General features: G+C 44.5%; 1 protein-coding gene across 1 annotated transcript; it reads right to left on the bottom strand.

The window, feature by feature from the left end:
- LOC136475835 (protein RRC1-like) lies at window positions 1–10,788 on the bottom strand. Its single transcript, XM_066473474.1, has 18 exons — window positions 10,588–10,788; window positions 10,280–10,346; window positions 10,049–10,181; window positions 9,851–9,896; window positions 6,666–6,717; window positions 6,424–6,576; window positions 6,082–6,201; window positions 5,842–6,007; window positions 5,605–5,717; window positions 5,389–5,460; window positions 4,328–4,549; window positions 3,587–3,645; window positions 3,425–3,497; window positions 3,183–3,320; window positions 2,355–2,579; window positions 1,487–2,262; window positions 738–913; window positions 1–524 (listed from the first exon to the last, which is right to left on the bottom strand). The coding sequence occupies exons 2-18, from the start codon at window positions 10,337–10,339 to the stop codon at window positions 265–267; spliced, it is 2,844 nt and encodes a 947-aa protein (XP_066329571.1). The 5' UTR covers window positions 10,340–10,346; window positions 10,588–10,788; the 3' UTR covers window positions 1–264.
- Between the last annotated feature and the right edge of the window lie 12,131 nt (window positions 10,789–22,919).

Genomic DNA, 22,919 nt, shown 5'->3' with positions numbered 1-22,919 from the left:
TGTATCCAACATTGGTTTTGAGCATAAACTACACATCGGGTACATCTTAATCCACAAAATTTTAACCAGTTACAAACAAGTCTTCTCTACAAAACCTCAACTTAAAACCCTCGAAACTCCTATTACAGATGAAGCATGGAGCAGACCAGGGTCACCTGTGTTTACTGATGTTGCTGCTGGTGGCCTGGTGGGCGTGTAGCCCAGCTCAAATATCGCCTTGCTCCTGGGCCCTTCGGTCCAGGCAAATGGTGAATGGCAGGTCGGTCACCTCCCCTTTCTCCTGTCTTTCTCTCTGTCTCGGCTTCTGTCATATTGGTCATCTCGCCCTCGGCTTGCACTTTTCTCGCGTACCCTATCCCTCCCGGCATCGTTGCCATGCGATCGGTCTCTACTGCGATTGTGCTCTCGATCCCTCTCCTGTGACTTTCTTGGAGGGCTGTGGCTTCTACTCTGGCTCCGACGCCGTTTCCTAGGGTAATCATGTGCATCGTCATGCCTCTCTTTCCGCTCCGATGATGTTCTTTCTGCAAAATAGAATATTGTTTAAAGTGTGTATAACTAGCTTCCAAAAACATATGGTGAACATATACTAAATGCAGTTGAGGGGTACAGCATGGTTCATTGTTAGCGCATAAACTAATATATGAAGTTGTGAAAATCTCAACGATGATGGAAGTTCAAATCCAAAAGAAATGATACTATCAAATAAGCAGGTGTCCTTACTGCCCTTTACATACCAGAAGATCGCCTGTTGTTAGCACCATCAGTTGAAGTGGATAAACCGTATTCTGATTGAAGCCGCCTTCGATGGCTGGCAACCTTCCTCTCAATCTCATCCAAGTTACGCAGACCCTGCTCCTCAAGAGATTCACGGTACTGCATGACAGAAATTTCAATCTGCCTCAACTTCTGCCTGCAGAGAAGAAGGCATTGGAGTTAGTCGAACAAAATAGGGGCTCTTGTGTTCTTGCCCCTACTTTGTTGTGAAATTGTGATTTTGCCCTCGTTTTTCTAACTTTGTGATTTTGCCCTTAACTGTTCACAAGTCAACGCGATTTTGCCCCTGGTCAACGGTAAAAACAGGGGCAAATTCGCGTTGACCAGGGGCAAAATCGCGTTGACTTATGAACAGTTAAGGGTAAAATCACAAAGTTAGAAAAACGAGGGCAAAATTACAATTGCACATCTGTGTAAGGGGCAAGAACACCATTTTCCCAACAAAATAAGGGCATGTTTGAAGAGGCTCCATGCAGCTCCGGCTCCAGTACTATAGCAGAGCCACCCGAGCCCCAAGACAGTAACTCCTCCACTTTCGCAGTTATGTTTTGCCAGAGCCAGAACCGTTTTGCTTCGCTCTACAGTGCTTACAGTGCGCGTGGAACCGGAGCCACTGGCAGCGGCGCCAAACGACGCCTAAGTATGTGCTTGGCAGACACTTATAAAAACTAGCATGGAAATGGTAAAAATATTGAACGCGGACAAGTACCTGTGCTCTTCATCAACAATCGTATCATGATGATGACTTGTGTGGTCAGTACTAGCTTCTGTTGTATCGACCTTTCCAAGATCATCAGCAATATCGCTTCCAGATGAATAGCTTAATCCCAAGCCTCGACCACCTTTTCTATCTTCATCGTCACTGATGTCATCCTCTCGACTCCATTTAGAAGCTGGCAAAACAGGATCATATTTCGGCTTCTTGCTTGGAAATGATTCAAGTTCGGCAGAAGCAGATTCTCCAGAACGTCCTTTACCAGCTCTCATATTGTTCCGAGAGACATCTAATTCATCACCATTAGGACTTTCACCCAATTTTGAAGTACTATGAGCATTCACACCACTTCCAATAGTATGCTGTTCACCCTGCACATATTTCATGTCAACATCCTTCTCATATACTCGTTCTTTCTCAGCCTCTTCCAAGTTAAGCAGCCTGGCGACCATCATTTCTTTACCACCACACAGAGAGAGGCCATTATGTCTACAGCGGCGCTCAAGTTCAGCTAGCGGGAGCCCTAATAGCTCCTTTGTTGCTGCTGCCTTTCCAGTAGCCAAGGCACCATCTTCATTAAGCTTAAATCCATCATTTCCATCCTCAGAGCTACCTTTCTTTTCAATTTCAGGTGCATCACCGCATAACGAGTGAAACGGAACGACACCAGAGTTGCCTGATCTAAGAAAAGTAGCCCTCAGCCCATTCAGAAATGCATCAGAAAACAGGAACCAGTCTGCCCAAACTTGTAGAACTTTCATAACCCTCTCCTGTAGAACAGTAATAAATCCATGTAGACATGTAAGAACATCAAGGATAAAAATAAGCTCGAGTATTCAACAAATGGCGCAACATAAGTTACCTTCAGAGCTTCAGCAGTAATCCTTCCAGTGATACTGCGGTACAAGTCATTGAAGCTCTCCATAACATCTGGCAAAGAAGCTTCAAACTTCGTTCGGAATGCAGATGCATTCTTCACAGGTGCGCTACTGTTATGAAGGATGTCAGACACCAGCATAAGCCGAGCAACCTTTGTTGGAATAGACGTCTCCTTGAGTGTCAATGATTCTGTAAGAACCTCAACAATCTGGAATGCAAGACAATGAACAATCATGCAATGAGAACTACAGAAGATACATCATGTGGAAGAGAAAAGTCTAAAAACCAGAATCACAGAAGACTTGCCTAATAACAAATAATAAGCTAAACTATAAAGACAACAAAATTTTAAAACAAAACCAGGTCTCAACAGTTATTACATATCATCTAAGCGACGCCCAAGGAACAAAATAGTGTACATTGGTGAAGGAACAAAGATAGTATTTCATCAATCAATATACACTTTACATGTTGCAAATTGATACCATTTCAACAATCATTGTATGCATACTTTACATGTCGCAAGTTTTACTCACTTCCCTCTTATATAAAAATAAAACCGATCTTATCAGTCAACACAAGGGTTGTCCTTCAAACAGTCAGTCAACTGTGAGTCCGTGGCCACATGAATCCAGTAACTACATACACTCATTTTGTTGTTGACACATAACCATTAAGCTATTAACTGGTCTCAATGTGGGTGATTGGGTATATAGATAAATAAGTCACAGTACCATTAAACAATGCAAAAGAGTGAAGAAAAAGAAAAGAAAATAGAGCTAATTAGATAATATTAGAAAGTACACATTACCTCCCCAGCTGCATCAGCATTATCCAAGGCAAATCCCATGGCGTCTTTTATTTGGCTCCTCTCTAATGTCAAAGCTCGCAGCATGTCCTCAAATTCATCACGCTGTGAGTCAGTCAATGTACGCTCCACTTCAACACGCTGAAGAGGGGAGCACAAATTTAGTATTGTAACAGAACAGCCATTTATTTATTTGACATCAACAGAACAATTTAATGCTCTGATTACGTCTAACAGTTACTTACCCTGCTTCTACCAGCAGCAAATGTAGATTCCGGTTCAGGGCTTCTGTTGGATGACAAGGGAGGTGGAACCCATCTGAATTGCATATTACATTTTTGTCAAGAAAGTCAATAAGCAGATACCATGCATATTCATCCTATTGAAGTACTGTTCAAAACTATTACCTTCCACTTCCTGTGATCATGATGTATGGTTCTGTTCTCCATCGTTGTAAAGTATCACCCTATGTTACAAATATCACAAGCTGTTAGCACTCTATCAGCGCAATCATTTTTGGTAGTTACTTGAAATTTCATGGATGTAATAAATATTGACTTGGTTCTCAAAAAAAATATATGTTCCAGCCATAATATGATCATACATATAAAGTTCTGTTGAGCAAGAAAAACAAATATAAACTAAGTGACGCCTATTTGACACCTTAACAAGTTCTCGTTGTGCAACAGACACAATGGACATCAGCAGAAGTGCAGCATAATACTTTTGATAGTCTAACTTCTGCCAAAGGGCCTCTAGTCCAACTGGTTAAAGCGTCCCGGCGGCACTCCTTAGGTCCTGGGTTCGACTCCCCGTGGGAGCGAATTTCAGGCTAGGGTTAAAAAAATCCCCTCGTCTGTCCCACGCCAAAGCACAGGTCTAAGGACCGGCCCGTTCTCACAGGGCGACGGTGCCGCTGTGTAAGGGTGGGGCAGGGGTTCGGGGGTCTTCTGGGCCTGCGTGAGAAGGTCTTCTTCTTAATGCAATGCCTGAGGGTGGTCATACCCTCGCAGGTCCAGTTTTTTTTTATAGTCTAACTTCTAACTAAGAATAGCAAATATGAATGAATAAAAGGGACAGAGATATTATGCCATTAGAACCCTGAGATGCCATTTTTTAAATTTTGAACTATAGAAAGCAACAAGTACCTGAGCAAATGAGTATAGCCTCCAAACATAATATGTGTGCTCTTTAGATTTAAGATCAAACAAGAAATCAAATATAGGATTTCCTCGCCCTCTCTCCATTACAGCTTGTTCAAAAGCACATCCACCATCAAGTACGTGCAGAGCCATTGTGTCAATCACATGCCGAAGACGTCCATCATCAGGTGGAGCAACCACAATATCAGGAACATTTGGTGTAAGGACCTATCAAGTCAATGAATCCATAATGTGAAATAAATCTACCAACAGATAATCACTCATTTAATATAATGCAGTATCACAGGATATCATGTTCCAGAAAAAAACTTATTCAATCACATGAGAAGCAACAAATACGTAACCAGAAACCAGAAATTATATCTGTACTTATCAGATATTAGGGGCCTGTTTGGATGACTTGGACTAGCTGTTAGTCCAATTAAAGTTTAGGTGAAAGTTTAGGCGACTAAAAATTTAGTCCTTCGCTGTTTGGATACATGGACTGCCGAGGGACTAACAACTAGTTGGGCTGGACTAAAAATTAGTCCTTTTAGTCCACCTGTTTCGATGGCCTAGAAGGTAACTCAGTGATCCAAACAGGCCCTAGAACAGCACGTAAGTTGAGACCTTAGATCAAGGCAGTGGTGTACAATAAGGGCATTAACTCGTGTGCAAAATGAGGACCTTTGAAAACATTAATATTAAGTTGTTCTCAGCAAGATAAGTAATGAATTTACCTTCAGTCTACAGTCTACACAATTCAAGAGATAAAGTATTTTCTAAGAAACATTAATATTATGAAGTACGAAATATTCATCCTTCACAATCTAACTCAAAGCAAGATAGCAGAATTTTCAATGTTAATTCTTTTACGGTGACACTAACAGGATAACCTTGATAGCAAGATCACTGTACTAGTGCACTCACATAAACCAAAAGAAGAAAGAAAGAGAACATGATCACTAGATGGAACAAGTAAAAAAAGTAATGCTGCAGGATAAAGAATGGCATCCTAGAACAAATAACAGATGAATTAATAACGGATCATGTACAACTTCCCCTACCAGCTCTGAGGTTTGTGGTGTAACAGATGCAACAGCAGGGCCGCCAGGACCAGAAAGTATGACTGTACCACCCTGTATAAAATGAAGAAAAAGATCGTCAAAAACAACTCGCAATACCAAAAACATCACATTCTATTAAAACTTGCAAATATATCATGAGAAAAAATTCAGATGAAATCAGAATTTAATACAGCGCGAAAGGACAAAAGAAGCAACCTCCTTATTTCTGATTGCCATGTGTCCTGGAGGAGGAGCAGGCAAAGCCTGTGATGGAAGAGCAACAGATTTACCCCATCCAATCTTCAGTTCATAGTCATACACAACAACACCTGAAATAAATCATCAATTAAGCTGAAGGTAAGAATACCGGCCAAAAAAAGCATTTCAAGTTCCCATAAACAATGAACAAACATTATCCAGATGGGTTAACACTACATGGATGTGCACACTAACCTTGCATCTCATCCTTTGCTGCCTGTCCGTCTGTTCTATTCATGAAGGCAACAAAACCACAATTTCTTTGCCTTCTGCGTTCCTCTTCTGTTCTAGGCCACATAATCTTGACACTAGCAATAGGTCCAAACCGACCAAAGGTCCTCAAAAGAAAATTCTCATCGACCTAACACCATAGCATGTAAAGCTAACAAGATAATGCATACAAGTATGACGGAACAATGCAGCAGAGAAAGCAACCTTAGGAGATAGATTGCCAACATATAAGTTGGTGGTTTGAGGATCACCATCATCAAATGATCCTGGAAATCTTCCAGTCGGATCAAATTCATCTGGTAGTTCATCAAACCGGCTAGAGGGCTGCACGAAATAATTTTAAGCATCAATGAAAAGAAAAACTAGACATCAGTTTAAGAACAGTTCAAAGAAGCTGCAAACGTGTTGAAAATATTGATATTCTACATTCTACAGCCTAGTAACTTTAACATATAATATTTCCAAAATATTGATTAATCCACACAATCCTCTCGTGGAAGTATGGAACAAAACAAAATAATCATTTTTACACATACAAGTGCCTACCATGGAGCTATCACTGTGACGACCTTCATGGCGGTGATCTCGATCCTGACTGCGCTTTTTCCGTTGCTCTTGTTCAAACTTAAGTTCCTCCAAGAATTTATCTATTACTCGTGGCTTTCCTTTTTCCTTTTCCTTTGGCCTCTCCTCTTCCTTCTGCAAGTCCAGACAAAGCTTAACCAAAGGAACTATAAAGATTGACCGAGGCAAATCATAAGAATATGGGAAGTGTGAAGTGTCCTAACCTTTTTCTCAGGTTCTTTCGCAAATGATGGTGGCAAGAAGGATGGGACGTACCTGGAGAAAAGAATGCTATGTATAAGGTATCTATGAATACACCTAAGTAACATGGGGTTATGAGAACAACAGAAGCAAAGAATTGCAGATATGATGGTATTTCAGGCATTCTCACTTCAACTCGTGAAATTTCAACTTTGCTATTTTGGCTTATGCTATAACCAAAATCCTGATAATATAATGATGCAAACAATGGAATTAAGATTCCCCAACAAAGCTTGAAGCGATCATAATTTGTATTAAAAAGTAAAATTGATCCTAAAGCTTCCACTCCACAAGAGGACATGAATTTTCAAGTCAATCTAGTCTGGTCACTGAGAAGAGTGCAAAAGTTAGGAGTTCTTCGCAGGAGATCTGTGTATTCGTTTCATTAAGAAGATCGAGAAAAGTACAAAGGAGAGGGAGTAACCCTGATCCGGAAAAATCTAAAACACGCCCGCTGAACACAACCCTGTTATGTGGATGTTATGTGGCCGGTTGGGATGGAGATGAGAGGGCGTGCTACAGTGCCCGAGGGTACTGTTCACAGCGGCGGCGGCTAGGGCTGCAAGGGTGCTGGGGGAGGCCGACCGCGGGGCTTCGCCCACGGCCGGCAAGAGAGAGAAGGGATTTCCTTCTAATCTCTTGCTTGATTAGATTGATACATCTCCTCTCCTTATATAGAGAGGTTTACTTGACTCCTAAGCAAGCGACTAATTAACCCTAACGGGCTAAGGCCCAATAGGCCCTTGACTCCTCTAACACTACTCCCCACCCGGACATGCAGCTTGTCCTCGAGCTGCGACCTAACAATGATGCTAACTATGGCTTCACTAGACACAAACTGAACACCTAAGAACAAGCCTTTTACATCTCGGCTTATTTCAAATAAACTCGACTCTTTATTCTTGAATCCTGAAGATGCGGCGGACACCCTCCGCGTGCTGGACAGGCTCGTGTAGCCGCCTAGATCCCATGGAGACCATCGAAACGAGAGGGTTGCACGGGTACGGCTGTCTCGAATCAATCGCAATAGCGACCAGCGGAGACGACCTCGTGGCGGCCGACAGCGAAACGCGGCAGCGCTAGGCAGTGCGTCTCCGCCGGTGACAAAGAGGAGTGCGCTTCTTCTATCATCACTCCCATAGAACTGGAGTGCGCCGCCTGCGGGAACAGCACCATGCTCGCGCCTGGAGACAGCAACGGGTTGGCGCGGTTGTTGTTGGCCGTTCGACGGGGCGAGGTCGTGCCCCCCCTTGCCGAGGTCGATCGCCGTCAAGGCCGCCTCATGCATCTGCCGGCGCATCTCCTGCAGTCGGCGCCGCGCTAGGAGGCCGCCTGCTGCAGCCTGTAATCGCACCGTCGCAGACTGACAATCACTCTTCTGCGCAAGCGCCACTTGCACGGTTGCTGCCGCAGTGGCGATCTGATCGCCCGGCTGTGCACCTGTGAATGGAGGCACCGGCACGCCGAGGACGAGGCCCGCCGACTGCGCGCCCGCGGATGAGGGCACCAACGCCGGCTGTGCGCCAATGTTATGGACGAGGGTCGCGAGGACGTCCATCTGGCGCTGCAGGTGGTCGAAGGTCGCCATCCACTCACCGAAGGCGCCTGTGGAAGGTGCAGGCTGCTGCGCAGGCAAGGGCGCCACAGTGGCTGTGGCGGTGGTGAACACGGGCGGAGCTGCGGAGGACAGGGCCAGCGTAGCCCAAGGATGTGTGCCGAGCGGCGTGGAGATGGGCACGGCGGCGTAGGATCCGGCCGGCGGCACTGCGGAGAACAGGGCCGGCGCAGCCCAGGGATGTGCGCCGAGCGGTGTGGAGAAGGGCACGGCGGCGTAGGATCCGTCCGGCGGCGCTGCGGAGAACAGGGCCGGCACAGCCCAGGGATGTGCGCCGAGCGGTGTGGAGAAGGGCACAGCAGCGTAGGATCCAGCCATGGTCTCTGATACCAGATGTTATGTGGCCGGTTGGGATGGAGATGAGAGGGCGTGCTACAGTGTCCGAGGGTACTGTTCACAGCGGCGGCGGCTAGGGCTGCAAGGGTGCTGGGGGAGGCCGGCCGCGGGGCTTCGCCCACGGCCGGCAAGAGAGAGAAGGGATTTCCTTCTAATCTCTTGCTTAATTAGATTGATACATCTCCTCTCCTTATATAGAGAGGTTTACTTGACTCCTAAGCAAGCGACTAATTAACCCTAACGGGCTAAGGCCCAATAGGCCCTTGACTCCTCTAACAAACCCACACCCACACACACCCCTTGAGAAAAATTATAGCCCAAACACACCCCAAAAAAGATACAGGAGTAGACTGTAGACATGTAAATTAGAAGATTCTAAGTGGCTGAAAACTCTGGAACTAAATCAGCATTACTGGCATGAGAAACTCTAGCTACAATATAAAGGTACGATAAGCTTTAAAGTTCTTAACAGAACACCCCTAAATATACAGAAAACATCATTACTTTTATATCCCACAAATTTGAGACAGTGCCGTCTAACTAATTACCCCTTGACTAGATCCAACATGACTACATTCTCCATACTCAACCTAGCATGCCTAGTACCTTATATGACTACCTTATACGATATTCAACACACTAATCCAAAGTTCTATAAGGTAGATACCTAGCATGCCTACCTGGAACCCTAGAACATTTTTATTAGATGGTCAAAAACACTAATGTAAGATCACCAATGATGAAGCATTGTGACCTCTACAGAAGTGCTAACACCATAAACAAACATGAAATCAAAAGGCAAAACTAGTGTAATACCATCACAAGCTGATGTAGCAACAATGAATTGTTCCGTCAGGTTGAAACTACAGGATAAGTGCAACCGAAACACTAGACATGAAACAAGATGGCATGGCCATTCATAAGACCAGCAAACAATTTTCTTCTTCAGATTACCCTTATCATTGTTTTAGACTGCATTCAGCACTTGGTTACAGTTTCAAAGTTCAATTAACAGACGGTTTAAGAAGCATATAATTGTAAAGAAGAGAAAAGTATGTGCCGAGTATATAGCATAAGGCAATCAAAGCTAGGCCATGTCCCTGAATTCTGGTTATATTGGCCGCATGACCATCTAAAGATGTAGCAGCGGTACCACAGGATACCATCTTCTAGAAATCAAGTATTTTTGCCGTTTACCTACTGCCCTTCTTTGGAACAGACCCCCCATCTTTGGACTTTCCACCTGCCATTGCCGAATGAATAAAAAGGCCGATCTCTTGATCAATTGGAGCAATAAAAGAAACAATGCATATATCCATCTTGGAAGATAATGAAACTACAAAGTGGGAAGGCAACTATGAGGAAGTATGCAAAAATGAAACCCCTGCCACTAACCTTCTGAATCAGTCTTCAGCTTTGCATTGGGGTCGATCACACCACCTCGGACAAACTTAGCCCCAGATGAGCTATCACCTTTGAAGGACTCAACAAATTCCGCATATACACGCGCAGCTTCATCTTCCTCCCTCTTCACATACCAAAGCAGTCAAAACAAAATATGAACACAGAGTACAAGTGGAAAAGAAGTGTCACATGAAAAGGTAAGAAGGGACTTGAACCCCTAACCTTCTTCCTCGCCTCCTCAGCCTCCCGATGCTTGTGGTACGGAACCTTCTTCGAACTCATCTGGGCACTATCACACAATCATCACAGAGCATCAGAATCAGGGGGCGGAGCCAGTATAGGACATGGGTGTGCACATATACACCCGATAATTTTTGCAAAAAAAAAAAAAAAAAAAAAAACAAAGTGAGTAGGCCTAATGCATGTATGTAGTTGTAGTTAATCAGATCCGAATACAAATAGCTTGCATTAGGGATTAGGGTTTGGGTGCTCGGTTTCGCACAGGAGGGGAAGGGGTGCGGTGGGCATACCTGGTGGGTGCTCGTCGCCGGCGAAGGGCCTGACGAAGACCTGGGCACCTGGCTAGGTCGGCGGAGGCTCTGGGTCAGTCGTCGCCGCCAGAAAGAGAGGCGCCGAGAAAGGAAGAGAGCGCGCACGGCCGCACGCGAACGGGAGGAGCCGAGAAGGGAAAGCCAGGCCGCAGCCCGCAGAGGCGAACGGGAGCAATTGGGTTTCGTTTCAACCGTAGGACCGGAACACCCTGCCGTCCACACCCACCTGGTTTGATTAGTACGGTAAGGAAAGAGGTTTATTTTAAAACTATGTAAAACTAGTCTGATTCGAACTCTAAAACTAGTCCGGTTTTGAACTGGTTTTAAGACGATTTTTATATTTTTTTAAATAAAATCAGTAAATATATATACTACATAATGAGGCTATTAAACTATATAAAATGTCTCTAAACTTCTCAAATTTTGAAAAAAAAACATAAAATAAATTAGGATAAGACGAGCCCAAATAAAATATTTATATTTATACAACATATAAAAATATCTCAAAGGCACCGTTGGATCCTTTCATTTTGGATGAATTAGAATCTACTTGATGGATTAGGCTATTTAGCTTGAATTTGACATTCCACAACTTTTCTAAGTTCACATATAAGCCCATCTTAAATTCATAGAGTGAGAGATAGAAATTGATTATATATATATATATATATATATATATATATATATATATATATATATATATATATATATATATCACCTTATTATATTTCTACTCTCCAACTTATAGCACATTCAATTCGCTTCCCTATAGTAAAAATATAATAATAAGTATCTTCCTTGTATGGCTAACAATAATATACAAATATATTCCATACAGAACCATATTAGCTTTAATTAATTTATGCATAAAATTATAACTATTAGAATGAATTCAATTCTAAGGATCCAAGCGAGCCCTAAAAGATTCCAACATATAGATTTAGCTCTATGAAAGTGGAAAATTATAAAAAAAATAGAAATTTTCTACAACATTCTAATTGATATCTAAATGTGTTTATAAACTTTCCACAGTCAAAACATAAGACGCAACTAGCATGAATGCATTTAGCATTAATGTATGTTGCATTCACGCTAGTTGTATCCCATATTTTGCTATGCAAAATTTTTAAAACACATATAGATATCGATTATAATGTTTTTTGAAATCTTCTAGATCGTTCTACATATTTTTCTCATTCTCCTAAAGCTAAGGTCCTCTTTGACGGCGCTCCTGTGTGCTCCGGCTCTATCACTGTTCACGCATTGTAGCCAGAGCCGTAGGAGCCAGAAAAACGAGCTCCGCCGGCTCCCGTGAACAGTGCTCCGTGAACAGCGAGACAAAAAGTAGGAGAGAGAAAAACAACTTCGGTGAACAGTGCTGCTACAGTGTAAAGGAGAGAAAAACAGCTCCATGAACAATGCCGTTGTTAGTGGAAGCCGGAGCCGCAGGAGCCGAAACAAACGAGACCTAAATCTAATTGTTCAAGGCTTCTAGAGATATTTTGACAAGCCCAAATATTTTATTTGGATCCTTCGTATACCAATCTATCATTGAAATTTTTATCAAAATTTTTATAAGCTTATAAATATTTGTGTGGTTGTGGGGGGTACGACCTCGGAAATCCACAGCGGGCCATATGGGTTGCGCCCCAAGGGATGGCCCAGCCTATAAGACGAAGCCTTGCGGGGCACGACGCTGCTCAGCGTCTCTCGCAAAACACTGAAAAATATATCCTGAAGATACTATGAGATCTGTTAGGATACATAAGATCATATAATTATTGTAATCTGTTATTACTTTCTGGTTATCTCTCAGATCTAACCGACTTATAACCCTGTCCTCCGGACTATATAAGGCGGGCAGGGACACCCTCCAAACACACAATATCATACGATAGTCAATACAATCCAACAGACCATATGAGTAGGGTATTACGTCATATTGATGGCTTGAACCTGTTTAACTCGTGTGTCTCTATTGCTTTCTTGTTCTCGATTACACGCATCTCTGCCGATCAATCTACCTTCGTGGGATACCCCTCGGAAGACTGCTGACGATATTCTGTCGACAGTTGGCGCGCTAGGTAGGGGTGTGCGTGTTGTTTCTATATCGAATAAGATGGTACGCTCCGCAAGCTCTTCATCCCTCCCACAGCCTAGCCAGAACTTTACGGTCGGATCGATCTCGTGGATTATCAATGCTGACGGAGTCGAAGAGCTCATCGAGCCGGTGCAGATTGATTCTACGCCGATCACCCTAACACCTGCGACAGCAGATCCGATCTTAGAACCGCTTTCGAGGTCGCCTTCATCGACAACTCACCGCCTGCTTTCTCGCTACCAAAGGAGACAGATCAACAATGACGATTTAATCGCATCCATCGATCAGGTTGGTCAGAAGCTCGCCGATTGCCTCTCCATCGCCGAATTGGCTCTGGACACTCTGGTTCAGCGCCGACCACCCTCCGATTCAGATCTATCGGAGGCTACTCGGCAAACTCTAAGGGTTGCGGCTCTGCCCTTCGGGCTCATCAACATCGCCACCGCCTACCAGGATGCCATAAGGGGCAAGTTTGCCGACCAGGTTAGAGATGTCCAATCTCCCACCGACCAGATCGTCGACCAGCCTCCGTCGACCGTCAACATGCTGCACGTCGACCGATGCCCCGGAGCATCCCTCCAAACCATCCTAGATGCACGTCGACTCTGAGTCCTAGGGCTCTATGAAGACCGTCGTTGAAACCACCACCGAACTACTTCCTCTCCTTTCCGTGGGGGCGCAATCTTCAATGCCAGCGTTGATAGCCCCCCGTGGGAAGGAGAAATCGAGGATGACTGTGCCGCTCGCGTCAATAGGAACCTCAACTGAGTGCAGCACTGAGCAAATGAGGCTACCCTTGCGATGGTCAAGGCTCAGCTCGACTCGCAGGGAAGGCCATGCCAGCTCCAACGCAACCTCGATGACGAGTTTGTTCGTGTTGACGGCCACGATGTCTACAAGACCCCAAGCGCCAATTTGGTCGTGGCCACCAATGAGCTTGCCCGGCTCCCATAGACACCAGAGGTTGCCAAGGTCGCCGCCATGCTTAAAGCGGCGCACTGCTAGGTCAACAAGATTTGCTAGGATGAGAGACCTTCATACCCCACAAGCTCGATCCGTCGATCAGCCACGCCAAGATCCGATCGCCGCCCAAGCCGCTTCACCGACCAACATTATGATGATAGGCAACCCCTCTAGGGGGGAGCTAGGGACAACCGCATCGAGCACCTTCGCTAACACGACCAGGGGGTTGACCAGGACGTCCGAGTGCACCTCAATAATCTTCGAGACGCACAACGACGCATTGACGAACACCGCTTCAGTTGCCATGAAGAAGAAGTACGTCGCCACCAAGAGTACAAGCAAGAGTACAGTAACCTAGACTCAGCTCTCGAGCCGCTCAACACCGGCAACGCTACTGATCACGGCACCAACAACCCTGAAGGGCCCCCAGTTTTCAAGAGGACACTCCAAACACTCCAGTGGCCCCATGGTTTCAAAATCACTAGGGTCAAGGTAAAGGAAGGATGAACCCCACATAGTCGCTAAAGGCTACGCCACTACTATGCGCAGTGTTGGAGGAGATACCAGTGTCATGGCGAATTATCTTTCTATCATGCTCATGCCAACCGCCATGAACTGGTTCACAAGCCTTGCCCCAGACTCCATTGAATCCTGGAAAGAGCTGAAAAAGTCTTCACCGGTAGCTATATGGCTACGTGTACTCAGACAGGCACCAAGCATGATCTGAACCGCATCTACCAGAAGCTGTCTGAGCTCCTCCATAGCTACATCAAATGCTTTTCCAAGATGAGGAATTCTATTCCCAATATCATGGAAGTTAAGGTCATCACCGCCTTCATCCGAGGACTCCATCACCGTGAGCTTCACTCCAAGTTCAACCACAAGCCGCCCATAGGGATTGGCGAGATGATCACGACTGTCAACCAGTACGCCAATGCTGAGGAAGCCAAGGTGTGCTTCAACGAGGATGTGGACACTCATCGCCCAACTCGCCGCAGCGATGATCGCCCCAATGACCAACACCACAGTGACCGTCGCTATGATGACCATAGTCATCATCGGGACAGCGGCCGTGATCAGCTAGAAGAATCCAAGTCTGGCCAGACCACATCGTCGCCGTCGTTGATGAATCTCACGCCAAGCGTAACTACGACGAGTAGTACAAAAAGATCCTCGATGGCTCGTGCCCTCTCCATAAGAATACCAAGCATAAGATGAAGGACTGCCTCGGCTTGGCTAAGGAGTTCTAGGCCAAAAAGCCAGACAACGACAGCAACGACAGAGCCAGAGGCCGCCGACCACCTAGGGGCAACAACAGTGCCTTCCAAGATCACGATAAGGTGGTCGCCACCATCTTCGGGGGCCTTGCCTCCACCGAGAGCAGAAGAGAACGGAAGCTTGCCGCCCACCGGGTGCTCGCCGTCAACACAGAAGACGCCACCACTAACCCCAGCTATCACCCCTAGTCTAAGGTCCCCATCACCTTTAGCAGGGCTGACCAGTGGGCGAACATCCCCTACATAGGGCATTTCCCTCTCGTCCTCAATGCAACCGTCCAGAAAGTGCTTTTCAAAAAAGTGCTCATCGATGGTGGGAGCACTCTAAACCTCCTCTTCATCGGAGCCCTAAAGGAGTTGGGCCTTGGGATAATAGATCTCACACCCTCAGACTCCTTCTGGGGTGTGGTACCCGGCAGGGCATCCAAACCGCTTAGAGAGATCACCCTACCGGTACAGTTCGGCATGGCAAGCAACTACCGCATCGAGCACATCAACTTCTACATCGCTGACTTCAACACCACCTATCATGCCATACTTAGTCGACCAGCTCTGACCAAGTTCATGGCTGTACCGCACTATGCTTATCTAGTGCTGAAGATGCCTTTGCCTGCAGGAGTCCTAGCCTTGTGGGTAAACCTCTCCATCGCTTATGCCTGTGAGACAGAGAGTCTCACCCTCGCTGAAGCCACCGACCTCTCCATCTAGATGGCCAATGTGGTCATCGACGCTAAGATGGTGCCCATCGACGACCTAGAGATCACATCGCTGGAGCCTCCTCGCACCTCCACCAAGTCCAAGGAAACCAAGGAGGTCGACCTCGGTCTCGACGACCCCTCTAAGACCATGAAGATTGGGGCTCACCTCGACCCCAAATAGAAAAAGCACGCTCATCTCCTTCCTACATGCCAACGCCAACGTGTTTGCTTGAAAATCTATAGACATGCCGATGGTACCATGAGAGAAGATCGAGCACTCCTTGAATGTCTCACCGATCGCCAAACCGATCAAGCAGAAACTCTGACAATTCACGCCAGATAAGAAGGAGGCTATTAGGGTAGAAATAAAATGGCTCCTAGCTATCGGATTCATAAAAAAGTGTATCATCCTGAGTGGTTAGCAAACCCTGTTCTTGTTCAAAAAAAGAATAAAGAATGGAGAATGTGTGTTGATTACACCGATCTTAACAAACACTGCCCTAAAGACCCATTCGGTCTGCCTCGGATAGATGATGTTGTAGACTCCTTCGCCGGCTGCAAACTGTTCTCCTTCCTCGACTGTTACTCTAGCTATCATCAGATTTCCCTCAAGAAAGAAGACCAGATCAAGACATTGTTCATCATGCCTTTTGGTGTGTACTGCTATACCACCATGTCCTTCGGCTCAAGAATGCCATAGCGACCTACAAAAGGGCAATCCATATGTGCCTCGATTAACAGATCGGCCACAACATCGAAGCTTACATCGACGATGTGGTCGTCAAGTCCAAGACCACCGATAATCTCATCGCCGACCTCAAAGAAACGTTTGCCAACCTAAAAAGGTATCGATGGAAGCTGAACCCTTTAAACTGCATCTTTGGAGTTATGTTCGGTATACTCCTGGGCTACATCTTTGTTACTAAATTCTTATGCCTAGTTGTATTTGTGCTTTCAATCCTCTCTCTATTCATCAACCCGTTATTTTTCACACTCACATAGATTGAAAAAGGGATTAATGTGGGTTCATCTAAAACGAAAATGGGATTTCCCAAAAATGGCCGGGATACTCCCGATATAGTTTTTGTAAATATGGAAATAAAATCCTAGAATACAAAAATTGGTGGGACAAAGGCTGAAATGAAACAATATCGAATAGAATTTTTCTCTGCCATTTTCATCCTGCGTGGAACCAAGGAAGGCATCCCCCAGGTTGACCGAGTTGTTGGTCCGCTAGTGTATGCAAGGATTTGTGACAAGGGCTAACCATACTGTTCCACTCTAAGTTTAATTTTTAGGGGGGGCTATCTCAGCATTTGGCATGATACATCTGTTAAACCTAAAACAGGATCACTAGCCATAGATCTAGTGAGTCTACATGCTTTTGAATAAAATCGTGAGTCCTAGAATATCTACTGATGCAGTAACAGTAGATAGAATGAGAGAGAGAGAGATGAAGGGGTGCAAACCATCAATCGCCTTGGACAAAGATGGGCTTACCATCGTAGTGTTTGGCGATAACTCGGTGGCGGTGCAGTAGCGTGTCGTCCGAGGTTAGTGTAGAGGTCATAGGGTAGCCTGGCGTCGTAGCAGTCCTTCGACGTGATGCATAGGCGGTGACGGCGCTTCTCGTCACTAGCAGCGCCCCCTCTATGGTCAGTTAGGGTTTAGGACTGTAGGTGGGGTGCTAGGTGGCTCAGGTGAACCTCATGACTTGAGCACCCCGGCCCTCACCTCCTATTTATGGCGTTCTGCGACGAGGGCTCACCAACCATATTAGGGTTGGACGCCCCCGATCAGGGCATAGATCCAAGGGCCCAATAGGCCTTTGGGCCTATTACTAGAGATCAATTAGCATTCTCCTTATAGGGTCGAGATGGCGGACTAGAGGGGGGTGAATAGTCATTTCTAAAATTAATCACGTCAGCTAACCGAAACAAGTGTGAAATTAAAACTATCGGTCTAGCCAAGACTACACCCCTTTATTTATATTCTCTAGCATCTTCCAAAGATACTAATTAAGCAACAAATGTGTCGGGCTAGCTAGAGCTCACCTAACCAATTCTAGAAGCAAGATCACACAAATCTATGCCACTAGTACTTTAAGCAACAAGGGAGCTCCTACACAAGCTAGTAAGCAAAAGCACAAAGCCACCTAAGCTCACTAGCAATGCTCAATAATAAGGCAACCAATGCCAAATTAGAGAGTGCAATTACTTAGCTACACAAACTAAGTAATGTGACTAACAAGATTACACAAACTAAATTAGCCACGCAAGGGAGCTATTTCTATGCTACACAAGCAAGAAGGTAACTAGTAAGCTATACAAGCTAACTAATTACAAGAGCAACTACACAAGTACAATATATATGAAATATAAATATAAGATTGTGAAAGGGGATTGTAAACCAACGGGAAGAACAAGATTGACACGGTGATTTTTCTCCTGAGGTTCACGTGTTTGCCAACACGCTAGTCCCCATTGTGTCGACCGCTCATTTGGTGGTTCGGTGGCTAATTGGCATCACCCGCCAAGCCCGCACGTCGGGCACCGCAAGAACCTACTCTGAAAGTGAGGGTAGCTCAATGACACGCTCAACTAGAGTTGCTCTTTATGGCTCCCACGGGGCGAGCACAATGCCCCTCACAAAGCTCTTCTTTAGAGCACCGCACAAGCTTCTTGCGGGCTTCGACGAAGACCACCACCAAGCCATCTAGGAGGTGGCAACCTCCAAGAGTAACAAGCACCACTGGCTTGCAACTCAATCACCTAGTGCCACTAGATGCAATCGCATTAGAATCGTTCTCTCACACAATCGAATGATCACTATCAATCATAAGTGAGATGAAGGGCTCCTAAGCACTCTCAAGCATGGACATAAAGTCCCCTGAGGTGCTCAGCACTAGCCATGGCGGAGGCCACCTTCTATTTATAGCCCCATGGGCTAAACTAGTCGTTACCCCTTCACTGGGCAAAACTCAGGATGATCGGACGCTCCGGTCGTATCGACCGGACACAGGACCTCAGCGTCCAGTCAATGGATGCTCGCCACATGTCGCCTCCATTCAACCTTAGTCACTTGATCTCAACGGTCAAGTGATGATCGGATGTAGCTGCACAAACTGACCAGACGCAGCAACCCCAGCGTCCGATCGTTTCCAGTAAGGTACTAGTCGCGACCGGACGCGTCCGGTCGGTCACGATCGGACACAGTGTCAGCGTCCGATCCTTCTCCAACTTTTTTGTGTTGCCTACATCATCGTACATTAGCCTGACTGGACGCACCTTGCCAGTGTCCGATCACTTCCAGCGCCAGTGTCCTGTCAAAGACCGATGCTTGCATGCTCTTTGCCGCCACTAACCGGACGCAGGACCCCAGCATCCGGTCACTACGTGACCAGCGTTTGGTGCACACTGTGAGACCCTGTATTTTCTATATAGGGCACCGGTGGTACCGTTGGACTATCCGTACTCTACGGGCAGACACTCCGTCAGTGGAGTTTCAAACCCTTCTCGCCTCCGTTTCATCGCCGAGTTGATCCACATCAACTCCAACTTCATCTCCTTTGAAAATGTGCCAACACCACCAAGTGTACACCATCATGTGTATGTGTGTTAGCATTTTTCACAATCATTTTCCAAATGATTAGCCACTCAACTTGCCACGCCACTCAATCCTAGCGACGATGCAAAGTTAGATCACTCGAGTGGCACTAGATGACCGATATGCAAACAAGTTTGCCCCTCTTGATAGAACGGCTATCCATCCTAAATCCGGTCATCAACTTCTCTATACACCTATGACTGGTGAAATAAAATGCCCTAGGTTATACCTTTGCCTTGCGCATTCCATTCTATCTCCTCCAATGTCGATGCAACACATGCACTAACACGATCAATAATGATATGATCCACTTCATATCATCACGTGATCTTGTTGGTTCATCGATCTTGACCTCACTTGCTTTTCACCGTTGCCTTCGTCCATCGGTACCAAGTCTTGCTCAAGCTTCACTGCCACGCGGTCCATCGCTCCAAAGCCTCCAACTTGCCCTTCACACTTGCAACTGGTCCATCAAGCCAAGTCATGTCTCGATCTTCTCCACCTTGATCACATGACTCAATGTCATATCTCATTTGCAATGAGCTCCTTCATCATCACATGTGTGAGCTTTGCAACATCTCTAAGCCATTTTCACCTTTCATGGCATATGTTGCTCACACGCATGTATCTATGGACTAATCACCTGTGTATCTCATATAAACACAATTAGTCCACCTAGGTTGTCACTCAATTACCAAAACCACACAAGGATCTTTCACTCCTCCTTGATCTCACTTATAACATAAACTTAACTTACTTACTTTCTCTTGTTCTCATTCTATCACAAATCAGTGCATAGAGCGTGCCTCATCATCATGGTCTCTTGCCATTAGATTAAATAACTACAATGCACCTCTCTATTTTGAAATAGATTCTTAACTAGGCCCTTATTGTCTAGGAATCATAGGATTTCCCTTAAACCTATACCGGCTACGTGTTCTCTGGACACACTGGGTGGTAAGCCTTTTGTAAGCGGATCCGCGAGCATCTTTTCTGTTCTTATATGCTCAAGACTAATTACATGATCCTGGACTTTATTTTTCACAACATAATACTTTATATCAATGTTTTTGGCAGCACCACTTGACTTATTGTTGTGAGCATAACATACTGCTAGATTATTATCACGGTATAACTTAAGTGGTTTATATATGTCGTCTACCACTTTCAACCCGGGCATGAATTTCTTTAGCTAATTTACCTGCCATGTGGCCTCATAACATGCTACAAACTCGGCATACATTGTGGACAATGTAGTGATAATTTGCTTTGAGCTTTTCCATGATATAGTTTCTTCTGCGAGAGTGAATATGTATCCTGACGTGGACTTTCTTTCATCTCCCGCATAATAAGAATCTGTATACCCCTCTATGTGTAGAGAATCAAATCTTTTGTACGTTAGCATGAGACCCTTCGTACCTTGTAGGTAACACAAAACTTTCTTTACTAATTTCCAGTGTTCTATTCCTAGATTACTCTGATATCTGCCAAGCAGCCCGGTAACAAATGCTAAGTCAGGGTGAGTACACACTTAAACATACTGTAAACTTTCGACAGTTGAACTATATAGAACCGCTTTCATTTGATTGATCTCATATTAGTTCCTGGGACATTGAAATTCCTCATATCTATCGCCCTTGACTATGGGAGCTGGTGATGACTTACAATTTTTTATATTGTATTTCTTTAGAACTTTTTCTAAGTATACCTTTTGTGATAGTCCTAAAACCCTCTTTTCTCTATCTTGGTGAATCTTTATTCCTAGGACGAACGAAGCTTCATCGAGATCCTTCATATCGAACTTTGAGGACAAGAACTTCTTTGTTTCTAGAAGTAGACTAACATCACTGCTAACGAGCAAGATGTCATCCACGTATGAGACTAGGAAAATGTATTTCTCATTCTTGAACTTTGCATAAACGCAATTGTCCTCTACATTTTCTTGAAACCTAAACTTTCTTATTGTACTATCAAACTTCAAATACCATTGTCTTGAAGCTTGCTTTAATCCATAAATAGATTTCTTCAGGCGGCATCCCATGCGTTCTTTTCCTTCCACAACAAAACCTTTTGGTTGTGCCATATAAACGTTTTCCTCCAAATCCCTATTTAGGAACACTGTCTTTACATCCATCTGATGTAATTCTAAGTCGTAATGTGCTACAAGCACCATTATGATTCTAAAAGAATCCTTACATGAGACTGGAGAAAATGTCTCATTATAATCTATGCCTTCTTTTTGCATAAAACCTTTCGCCACAAGTCACGCTTTAAACCTTTCTATATTCCCTTTGGAGTCATATTTGGTTTTATAGACCCATTTATAGTCTATTGTCTTGGCTTCTCTAGGAATTGTTTCTAATTTCCAAACTCTGTTGATTTTCATTGATTTCATTTCATCTTCCATGGCTTCAAGCCACTTGGATGAGTAAGCGCTTCTCATGGCTTCTTCAAATGAGGTGGGATCACCCTCCATTTGAAATTCCTCACATTCATAAACTTTATAATCATCAGGAATGGCTGATCTCCTGACTCTTTGAGATCTTCTAGGGGCCTCGTTAGATGATGCTTGTTCTATATGAGGCTGTTGTTGCTCTTCCTCATATGTGATAATGGGTTCTATGGGATCCTAAAGGATAGGTTCCTCATATTCATTCATTGTTGCCACAAGAGAACTAATAACAGGTGCTGTTACTATAGTGTCTTGCACTATTGATACAACGACAGCAGGTAGGGTGAAAAATGGTTCCTAAACCATAGGAGTGAGCATGTATACCTGCTTCTCTTTAAAACTAATTTCTCACGCTATTATGCTCCCCCTAATCATATCATCCTCTAAGAAGACAACATGTCTTGTTTCTACAAACTTCGTGTGTCTATCAGGACAATAGAAGCAATAACCTTTTGAATTTTCTGCATAGCCAATAAAATGGCAGCTAACTGTCTTGGAGTCCAGCTTTCCTATGTTTGGGTTAAATACTTTTACCTCAGTAGAATAACCCCACACACGTAAATAGTTTAGTTAGGGTTCCTTTCCTGTCCACAACTCATACGGTGTTTTGGACACTGACTTACTTGGCACTCGATTAAGAATATGAATGACGATTTTTAATGCCTCCATCCATAAACTTATCGATAAGGTAGAATAACTTATCATGCTTCTCACCATATCCATTAAGGTATGGTTGTGTCTTTCAGCTACTCCATTCTGCTGAGGCTCGCCCGGTGTAGAATACTGGGCTACTATGCCATTTTTTTGTAAGTACCTTGCAAAGGGTCCAAGAACTTGGCCATATAGGATGTGTCGACCGTAGTACTCTCCCCCGCGGTCAGACCTTACTACCTTAATCTTTAAGTTGTGCTGATTTTCTACTTCAGCCTTGAATATTTTAAATTTATCCATTGCTTCCAATCTTTCTTTAATTGGATAAATATAGCCAAAATAAGAATAGTCATCTGTGAATGTTATAAATAAATCACAACCATCCACACTCTTCACAGGAAAGGACCACAGATGTCTGTGTGGATTATTTCTAAAATTCATGCGCTTCATTTGGTATCTTTCTTTATTTTCTTAACATACTTTCCTTTTATGCAATCTATGTATTATTCTAAATCTAAAAATTCTAAAGGCGGAAGAATTGATTTCTTAATCAATCGCTCTAT

The sequence above is a fragment of the Miscanthus floridulus genome, chromosome 8 (assembly GCF_019320115.1).
Source record: "Miscanthus floridulus cultivar M001 chromosome 8, ASM1932011v1, whole genome shotgun sequence".
NCBI lineage: Eukaryota > Viridiplantae > Streptophyta > Magnoliopsida > Poales > Poaceae > Miscanthus > Miscanthus floridulus.
The sequence above is the reverse complement of the archived record's forward strand: the minus strand, read 5'-3'. Positions and strand labels throughout refer to the sequence as shown.